The sequence below is a fragment of the Parasteatoda tepidariorum genome, chromosome 2, assembly GCF_982258835.1.
Source record: "Parasteatoda tepidariorum strain Cologne lab strain chromosome 2, Ptep-v5.0, whole genome shotgun sequence".
Classification (NCBI taxonomy): domain Eukaryota; kingdom Metazoa; phylum Arthropoda; class Arachnida; order Araneae; family Theridiidae; genus Parasteatoda; species Parasteatoda tepidariorum.
The window spans coordinates 73387794-73398691 of NC_141756.1; the positions used below are offsets into that span (position 1 = coordinate 73387794).

The 10898-nt window shown below is 27.1% G+C and overlaps 1 protein-coding gene across 1 annotated transcript; it reads right to left on the reverse strand.

Moving 5' to 3' along the window:
• Window positions 1-272: 272 nt before the first annotated feature.
• Window positions 273-1472, reverse strand: LOC147815854 (protein FAM200C-like). Its single transcript, XM_087156629.1, has one exon. The coding sequence runs from the start codon at window positions 1470-1472 to the stop codon at window positions 273-275; it is 1200 nt and encodes a 399-aa protein (XP_087012755.1).
• Window positions 1473-10898: the final 9426 nt, after the last annotated feature.

Below are 10898 nucleotides of genomic sequence, written 5' to 3' on the forward strand. Positions count from 1 at the left end.
CAGCGTTGTCACAGCGCTAAATCCATGTTCACACAAATATGACGATGGGAATGCTATCAAAAATCGTTCAACGATAGACCACAATCCAGGGTACAACTGTGGAATTGACTTTTGTAGCAAAATTGTTGGTAGCCATTTTTGTATTTGATTTTTATTTCATCGTTCGTTGTCAGTTCTATAAATTCTTCCTACTGGGGTGATATTGCTATGTTGACATTTGAAAAAGGATCTAATATCCAGTCTGGTATTTCCAATTTCAAAATTTCCTGGAATCATTCAATGAAATCACTGTGAAGATTTTCCAAATGTTGGCAGTAGACGAGCAAGTCGTCGTTGTTGCAGGATACTGATAAATTGGGAAAATTATGGAACTCGCGTCTGCCGATATTCTTTTTGTGTAAGAGCAGCTTGGCTACGAAAGCAGCGACGACATTTTTTGTTTTAATAAAGTTCAAGTCATCGCCTTGAAGTTGGAGATTCATATCATTAAGCAATGTATAAAGGTCTGTTAGGTATGCGATATCATTCTTTGATGTGATGAGGTTTTCGCGAAATTCTGTGTCTTCGTTTTCCAAGAACTCTATGACAGAGTCAAACAGATTGTAAAAACGAGTCAGACAATTTCCTTTTGATAGCCAACGCACTTCTGTGTGAAAGATCAATCTGTTGAAATCTTCATCATTATCAACACAAAGCTGATTAAATAATCTGTCATTTAAAGAGTTGTTTCGGATTTTATTGACTGTTCTGATGACATGTTGCAATGATTGAAATAGTTCACTTAAATTTCTAGCAACTAAATGCTGTCGATGTATAACGCAATGTACAGTAAGTACACCAGGAATTATTTTTTTTAAGTACGATATGAAGCCTTTTTGACAACCCGTCATAGCTGGAGCACCATCTGTAGCAGCTGATATAATATTCTTCAACGGAATTCCTTTTTCATCACAAAATTTTTCCAGTGTTTTAAGTACGGTTTCTCCTTTCGTGTCTGTCTCTAAATTTCTAGCAAATAAAAGTTCTTGACATATTTTTTCATCTTTAATAAATCTCACGTAAAACAACAACAATGCTTCATTAGTTGGTAAAGTGGACTCATCCAACTGAATTGAAAATTTACTAGTCTTCAGATGATTGCACAATGACTTTTCAATGTTTTCAGCCATTTCATCAATTCGTCTTTGGACAGAACTATTGCTCAAAGGAATTTTTCGAATTATATCTGCCACCGGTTTATGGAGCACAGTAGATATAACTTCTTTTATCGCCGGCAAAATTAACGTTTCTCGGATGGTGTGTGGTTCACCTGTTTGAGCAATTAACAGAGAGATATTGTATGAAGCTCGAAGTCCGTCATCGTCTTGCTTAGCAGCCATCGAAAAAAGTTTTGATACACTTGGCTGAGCATTATGCTTCTTTTCCAGATCTTGAAAATAGGCTACATTTTTGTCCTTCTTATCCGGATGCATTTTATTCAAATGATCTTGAAGGCTTCATCGCTTCGTTCTGGTGCAATGTAATTAAGGTAAAATTTCTCTAATTTTTTAACTATCATCGATCATGTTCCTTTATCAATCCGCAGAAACTTGTTACAACTTGATTGCGTACGGTGTGCGGGCTATCCTACGAAATCTATGTTAAGTATTTTTTATAACATCATACAGGGTAGAAATATATACTAATTATTCTTTATTGTGTAGTAGGTGGGTTTTAATTCTAGTGAAATTTAAAATACTATATCAAGTAAATGAAATTTCAAATTATACATACCCCCATTTTTTCTGGTCCCCTTAACGCCCCCCTCTAGGTTTCAAACGCCCCCAAGGGGGCGTTATCGCCCACTTTGAGAAAGACTGTTTTAGAGTATAAGATAATAATTCAAACTGCAATCTGCTCATACATTTTTTTGATTTTTTTTGCTTACAGTTCATCATTTGGATATTTTTGAACTAATAAATAGAAACCAATTACTAATTACGAGCTAATAAGAGAAATATTTACTATTGAGAAAATTACAATGCATAAATAAATAGTTTGATTAAAAAAGAAAAGTTTAAAATTAAAAATGTTTCATTTTAAATAAATTTATGTAATTCAATGATAGTTTCATTGATATTTAATTTTAAAAATAGCATTAAGGAAAATATAGATTGTTTAAAATACATGACGTAAATTGTTGATAATTTACGTCTCACCGTTCTTTAAATGCAAATTTTTCATAAAATTACTAATTTTCAGCTATAAAAATTTAATTATAGAATAAATGAGAAGCATTAATATTTTAATTTTCATTCAGAGAATTTTTAATTTATATTTTCATTATTATTAAAAACACATTTGAATAAAATTTATTTAAAATATTTAAAAAAAAATTCTCTAGCTTTGCACGAAACAGTAGGAAATAAAATATTGGGTGTAACTTAAAAGAATGAAGGTGATATAGTCTCAGTTAATTTTTCAGATATTATGCTCAGTTAATACTAAGTTTATCTTAAAATACCTTGTAGAAATTTCTTATTTAAGAAAAAAATAAAACAGATAAAATGTTAGTGGTTTATTTCTTGTTATTATTGTTATTTGTAAATCGTCGACTTTTCATCTACCTTCTTAAAAAATTTTATGAGAAATTCTTGCAACACATTTTAGGTTAAACTTTCTATAAAATAAGCATAATATCTGGAAAATTGACTGAGACTATATCAATTCGTTTTATTAAGTTACACTCATTATTTTATTTCTTTCCTGTTACGTGCTGAACCACAAAAAAGTTTTTTTTAAATGTTTTTAGATTCTTTTATTTCAAATAGTGTATGAACTTATGATTTATTAAGTATATTTCTAAATGTGCATTTTTTTTCAATATTTTCTCTTTCAAATTTCGTAATGACATTAAACTTCGATTTGAGAAAAGTTTTTTTTTTAACTAAACAGATGACAGAAGATAATATTTCTTATAAATCTGACTAGATACTCTGTTATTAACAAGGTAGATATAAAATTTTTAGTATCACAATAGCAATTAAATTATATCAGTTAAATATAAAAATTAGAATACCAAATAAATAGTTAAAATATTAGTTAAGTTATACGATTGAGTGGGAATCGGAATTAGAGTCGAAATCTCGGAAAAGTCTGGAGTCCGAGTGAAGCATTTTCTATATTGATTCCTCAACTCTAATCAAAACTACAAAACCATGCACAGAAATGAAAGATATATGGCAACATAACATAAAATATTTCTATTTTTTCATTTATTGCATTTCTCAGTGGTTGAATGTTATTAGATTGAGCAAAATAGTTTTTTAGTAGCTTATCCCATCAAAATAAAGTTTAGCAGTTATCAGCCAGTGTTATTGGGTGCGAATCAGTTGGTCAAGGATGTTTCATGATAGTGGAATTGAATCACAATCAAGCAATTTTCTGCAGAACATATCAAATTAGGTGGATCCTTAAGAACCCGCTACAACAAAACCTATAGTACCTAGTAACTATATTTATGTACATGATACCTATTACAAACGCAGCCCCAATTAAACCATACTTTCACAAGTACTACTTACCAAAACTAATTGAGCTCTATAGTGTCAATAATAGGCGTCAATAATGGTTTGCCTAATCAGTACCTTTTTTCCATAGCTTTGCATTTTAGTGCAGAATTTTTTTTTATCTTTATTTCAATTACCGTTGATTTTAAAATAGTTTGTTTCATATAAACAAGTTTTAAAAACACAACTATAAGCAAAATAAACACGTGTAAAATTATGTAAACATAGCAAGAATTATGTATCAAAAATAATATATAAATTTGTAACTATAGCTAGAACTATATAGTGACTTTTTTTACTTCATTTTTCTAGAGATGGGTATAATCACTTGATTACACACATTTCTATATATTATGTTACACCTATGTTATTTGCAGTAAGGTGGAGGGAAACAAGGTTTCACATAGACTTTTTTTAGCTTCTAAAAGGTACGTATAGTAACAAGTAAGGTGTAAAGTGTGACAAGAATCGGACAATAACGTGAGAGGTTGTCGTCACTAAATTTTATTTCTTTTTCATTAAAGTAATATTTTTTACTAATTTTATTGCCTTCATTTAATTGATAAAAAAATAATTCTCAAAGTGAGATGGATTATATAAGTTACTATTTTCAGGGGGTGATATGTTAAAAAAAACAAATAAAATAATTGACTAATTTGAGCTAGAACTACAAGACTTGACATAAGTTAGGCTTTGAATTGTCTTGGACTTATGAAAAAACCCGGTGGATCGATATAATATTAATTAAGAGCCTCGACATGTAAATATATCTTATCAGCAAATGCGCCGATAAAATTGGTTTACAAATTTTTTTTCATAAGAAGAACATAAAATTTAACTAATAATCAAAAATAATACTCTGCAAATGCAGAACTTTCTTAAAAATATTGACCGATATTTATCAAATTTTACACCTTAATTATTACTAAAACATTTCCTGATGTCTTTCGAAATTCACTTTGCGAAATTTTTTATTTTATTTCATACTAATTTAAAGTGTGGTGAGATTTGTAATAAATGAGACTAGTACTCCTTTTTTTATATGCAATCTGTTCAGAACTGTTAAGTTTTTTTTTGTCAATACACTCCTCTAAAAGGTTATTGATTTAATGTAACTAATTATAATTGCATTCAACATAAGAAATGACAGGGTTATTAAAAACAAAATGCCGTCAAAATGAGATAAGTATAAAAACTCATTTAGTATTGAATTTCATTCACCCGGAAGTAAGTATTTTTTAAACATATATCTTAATTTCAGTGCGTAAAAACTTAAAAGGTTTTTATATAGGACAAAAAAAAACCTGTTTCAGATTATTAAAAATAATAAGTTCTGTAACTGAATAAAATTTAATCATATATTTTTACTGAGAAAAATCCTTTAAATAATACAACACTAAAATTAAGATATATAGGAAAGCCAAAATAATCTATTTATAACTAATCCAGCTTTTAAGGAATCTGACATTTAATCAAGTCTTGAATCAAAAACTAAAAAATTGGATTATATTTAATTTAATTAATAGAAATTAATTCTCTTTTAATAAACATAGAAGCTACTTGATTGCTCAAATTCGCTTTGAAATATTTTTGAAGGGATTGTTTGACTAAAGATTAATTACGGATCAAATTTATTAAATAAAAGCCATTGCTTAAATTTAGTTTCATTAATATTGTTTATCGAAGTCTTTTAATTAGTGCAAAGAGCAAATATTTAAAAACACGATTGCTACTTTCTTATTTGTTTGATGTTCTATATTCTTAGGAACTTAATTACTTTTATGTTACACTGTACAAAGTTATCTTTTTTTTTCTTTAGATAGACTGTGTGGTTTTGTATAAAAACAGGCATTTGATTCCTATATTATAACCCAAATGTTCATTATCAGCATCGTTTCTGTTGGAGAAAAATCATCAAGCTTCTACTTTGTTCTACAATATCTCGACTCCTAATGCGTCAAGAGTCTCGAAACTTCGGGAAGCTAGATAAGTCTTTTTTTTATCCTAAGTCACAAAGAGCTCTAAAATAGATGCAATGGTTAGTGATGATATGAGGATCCTACTTCCAACGAGTTTCTATTCTGTGCTGTGTTAAAATACTTAACAAAATAAATAAATATTTCAACGAAAATATGGACAATTGGAAATAATTACGGATTCATTATTTTCTAATGAAATTACTCAAAGACCACATATTTTTAGATAAGCGATATTTTTATGTCGTACAGTGTTATGGAAAATTTACATTACTAAAAATTAGTCTTGTTAAATAAACAAAGTTATTAGAACCCACTTCGACATAAGGTTTACTCGTTTGATTTTTGAAATGTCTCCGTCTTTTGTTTACAGAATAGAATTATTGAAAAATTTAAAAAAAATGTGGAACTCCTTGAACTAGAGGATTGTTCAGATTTTCTGCCACAGTAACGTATTGTCTATTAGAACTATTATAATATCACGGAAATTTATCTTTCTAAAACCTAAATAATTGATAAGTTCTACACCTAGGAAAGATTGCAGTAAATATGCATGATTAAAATTCTATGCATCGACGTTATGATTTAAGGTTAAACCGATTTTTTGAAAAGTTGTGAAAGAAATACAAATTATTTTATTTTCTTCTTATTTGCTTTTATTTTCTAATGCTAACATTTTTACATATATATCTGATAAAATCTATGCAATTTTCTATTTTTAAAAATCTATGCAATTTTACTAAAATTGTGATACATGATTTATTTAAAAATAAAAGTTATTAATTCTTTTCAGAATGTCACTTCTTCCCTAATTCTTATGATAAAAGAAAGTAGTTTAAGAAAAGAAAAAAAAGTTTTCAAAGTTTCAAAAATAAAATTAATTTTTAAATGTATATAGTGCGTCAACCATAATTGAAAACGGGAATAATATTTAAGTTTTAAATTTATAAGTAATATATATGCATTTAATTCATAAATATTATTTCCGAATACTTTTCGAATCTAATTTCTTCCCTTATTCCAACGATAAGGAAAATAATTTCAGAAAAGAAAAAAAAATTGAGATTTTATTAATAAAATTATTTAAATACATAATTGCAAATAGAAATAAGTATTGGACTTAAGTATTTAATTCATGAATAATATTTATGAATGTTTTGGAAAAATACTTATCCATTTAATTTATAAATTATACATAGAGCAATTTTCTTAGGATTTAATTTTCCCCTTGCGATGATGAAAAGTAATTTCAGGATAGAAAAAAAAGTTTTCAAGATTTCATAAAAAAATTATGTTTCAAATACAAATAATGTGCGTCATACACGTCATAATTATAAACTGGAATAATATTTAAGAATTGAATTCGAAAATAATATTTATAAATTTTTCCGAATAATATATATGCATTTAATTCGTAAATAATGAATTTTTCAAAACGCAATTTTTCCTCTTATTCTTACGATAAAGAAGAATAATTTCAGTTAAGAAAAAATGATTAAAATTTCATAAATCTAAATATTTTTTCAGATGCTCATTGATTATAAAAAGAAAAAGAAATAATAACGAGCGAAAGTTTATTTCTTAGCTTAACTTTAAGAGAATCCAGAGTAAAAATCATTTAGTAGTTATTCAGAAATAATTAAATACTATCTAAAAACAAGTAAAAATTGAGAAAATTGTAAATAGATAATACATTTTAATTAATTAAAGGTCCCGTCGTAATTTTAGACTGATAAATTACTGGAGCAGTGAATTGAGACAAAAGTTCCAACCTACGCTCTTTAAATTCCAATGATAATATTAATTAATCCAGCAATTTTATGCAACCTCGTAAAAGTAATTAATGAGAAAGACTAAACTAAAGTTCAGAGTTCTCATTTAGGCCTAGTGTGAATTTTCATTTGACAAATTTTCGATCAGGTAGCTACAACAGATTAGCTAAATTAAAGTCATTATCGAAACATTATCCAGTGTTTACGCATGCAAATTTATCGAGTTTTATTTACTTACTTCATCTAAATTAGAATAGTATTTTAGATATAGTTATGGGAATGTTTTTGGAATCTATTGAATATAATGTTTTAGATTATTGCATGGATTTTTTATATTTCTTTATTCGATATTAAAGTCATTATTGAAATATAATCCCATGTTTGCGCACAAGTTTTGTTTAGTTACTTCAACTAATGAATAGTATTTTAATTGCAGTGTACGAAAACAATATTTTTTTTATTATATAGACTATTATACTTTAGATCACAACAAGTTAAGCCACTAAAATTTGAGTTTTTTAAATTCTGATTCTTTTTTAAAGTCATTATCGAAACAATATCCCTTGTTTACGCACTCAAATTTTAAATTTTTTTCTACTTTCTTTTAAATAAGAGTAATATTTTAGTTGCAGTTAAATAAAAGAATATTTCTAGAATGTGTTGAATATTGTGGTTTTGATTGTCATATAAAATGAACTTTTTTAATTCTTAATTTGTTTTGATAAAATATTACATTTCTATCTTTTTTATAAATTTGTAATTTTTATATTAAAAGAATTGGAATCTTATTTCTAAATCACGAGTTTAAACTTTATTTTTATTACCAATTTACTGATTTTTACAATATAAAATCATTTTTCTCTTATTAAAAACAGGAAAATTATTTCTTTCGACTGTCAAATGTCTTGCTGAAAATAAGTTATTATTGAAATATAATGCTATGTTTTTTAATAAGTTAATGTGTGTCGTTTCATATTAAAACGAAGGAAATATTTTTTAATTTATGAAAATAAAGATATTCCCCTGAACTTTTTGTATTATTGTGTTATTGAACGAATATGCGAAACAGGATTTCAAACCATACTACGGCATATTAAACAGTTTTAAATTGTTTTTCATGTAATGTTTTTAAAATTTGATGTTGTAAAAAATCAAATGCATTTAGAGCTAAAAAAGACACATCGAAGAGTTTCTAAATTTGTTTTAATAACAAAACAAAACTTGGTACACAAGGAACTTTCTGAAGCTGTGAGAATACTAATAATTACATTACGAGAAAAAGCAACTTTGTTAAAAGCAAACGATGTATGGACCTTAACAAATTCATAATTTTATAACTCGGTGTGAAAAACTCTGATTTAAACACGGTTTGTTGCCTTTTACTTAGCTAAGTGTAAATTTTTTTAATATCTCAAGAATCAAATAATGGATTTTCGAAGGATTTTTCTCATTTTGAATGCCTAGTGTCCTCTTAAAAACATTACGTATAACAAGGGATCGCATAAGTTTTGCGACATACTTCTATGAGATTTAGGGCAAATGATCAGGATTAAAATTGCAAAGAAACCCATGCCCGGAAATGTCGTCCTTCACAGCTAGGTGCGCTTTTCTATTTTAAACTGTTTCTTTCTGTGCTTCTGAACAGGTTAAAATAGGGCAACGCTCTTAGCCGCGAACAGGAGGATTTGGGGGTATGAGTTCCAATGCTGTTTAATGATGTGACCTAACTCTCCTAGAAATTTGTCGCAACATTTATAATATACATAATATCATATATAACATTTTAATCTTGTACATTTCAACAAAAACAAACTAACAATATCATTTGGAAAAAAAAACCTGCAACTTTAGGAGCAGAACTACTTTCAAATTTGAAATCACCACACCCGACTTACGGAGGAGTAAGTAATTGTATAAATGCAGTAAAATTTGTTCCCCAGCGTTATTGAAAAAAATCCATATTGTAGATGTAATGCATAGTTTTTTTCACTGCTTCTCTCGTGAAATTAGACAATATATTTTAGTTTTTTTTGTCAGATTTAGATGACAAAAACGAACTAAATAATTACAAGGTATTATATAAAAATCTTGTAAGTTAAAGACACGCTTACATTAGGTCTAATTAATTCTAATAGACTGAAACCTGAAGTTACTTCATATGTGTTGATAAGAATCACGTATGATTTAGAATCACGTATGATTTTAAGAATCACGTATGATTTTAAGATATACTAAACTGATATATTTTTAAGGTTAACGTTTATTTTCCGGATAATAATTTGCATTGTAGGTATTGACGTTCGGGATCTAACTGTGCAAGATTGATTACACACTGTTTTAGAATGTAAAAAGTGAAAATAAATTGATATTTAGAGTTTTAACAGAATAAGATTGGTCATCCAATATTTAAGTGGCTGCACCGTAGTTAAACACTCATTCTTATTCCTATTATTAACACTATTCCATATTTTCATCTGTATAATTGTTATTTTAAGTATTTTATTTTTTATCTAAAAAATCAGACAAAATGACTAAGCTTTATTTCAAGTTATGAACGAAACATTTTTTATTTATATTGATCAACGGGAAACAAATGTGCATTAATTAAAGTTTTGAAATAAATATTATGATGAAGCAAATGCTAATGTAAATATTTATCTCAATTGAAAGTATATCTTGGGTAAGTTTTAAAAAGCTATGAATTTTTTTTTAAACATAATAAAAATAAATATCACTCCACTTTATTATCAAAAAATATAGTATGACTTTATCATTTCATCAAAATATTGTTCTCGGCATTAAAAACACATAAATCTTTATTTCAAAGCAATTTGAAAACAGTTTTGGCTAACTTGTCTTAACTTTTTGAAGTGTGTCAAAGATTCTGTGATATATATTCCTTCCTTTTAGAGAAATTGATGCTCTTTGAAGATTTTATCTACAAAAAATTTTAACAGAATCTCTCCTTTTTTGGTTTTTCTTTCATACAATGTAAAAATACTTAAATTGTTTATTTCTACAGTTTTTCATATTTTTGAAACATGAAGCTAGGCTGAACAAATAAAAATTTTGTTGTTAAAAACCACTTGCTTTTGTGAACAGAAAAAGAAAAAAAAATTTCCAGTGTATTAAATCATGAAGCCATAAGCTTTTATTCGAAAATAAAAAAAAAAACAACAAACAAATGTAGTAATTAAAAAAATATTTTAAAAAAATACACTGTCTTACAATTGCGATGAAGTACTTTATTTTTTAGTTTACATAACATTCTAAAAGTGCTTAAAATTTTTTTTCAAAAATGATCATTTACGATCTTATAACACTGTTTTTTAAAAGCCGACGAGTGAAAAGAAAATTTATGAATTCGGAAACATCGATTTCAATTTCCGATTTTTGACCTTCGATAATAATTTTGTGTGTTAAATAATATTGTATAGCTTTTCATAATCAGCTCCAGCAGTTTGCGAATTTTATCAACAATTTTGAAAATTAGTGTTAATAAGATAATGAATTAATTCTCTTCAGTAGATTATAGCAAACCGTGCATTTTTGTAACTTTCCATTTTCCTTTAATGATTTTTTCAAGTTGTCGGTCCTTCTTT

Bases quoted from the DNA above. Each gene is read 5' to 3' on its own strand.
- LOC147815854 (XM_087156629.1), bottom strand. From the start codon at position 1,472: ATGCATCCGGATAAGAAGGACAAAAATGTAGCCTATTTTCAAGATCTG.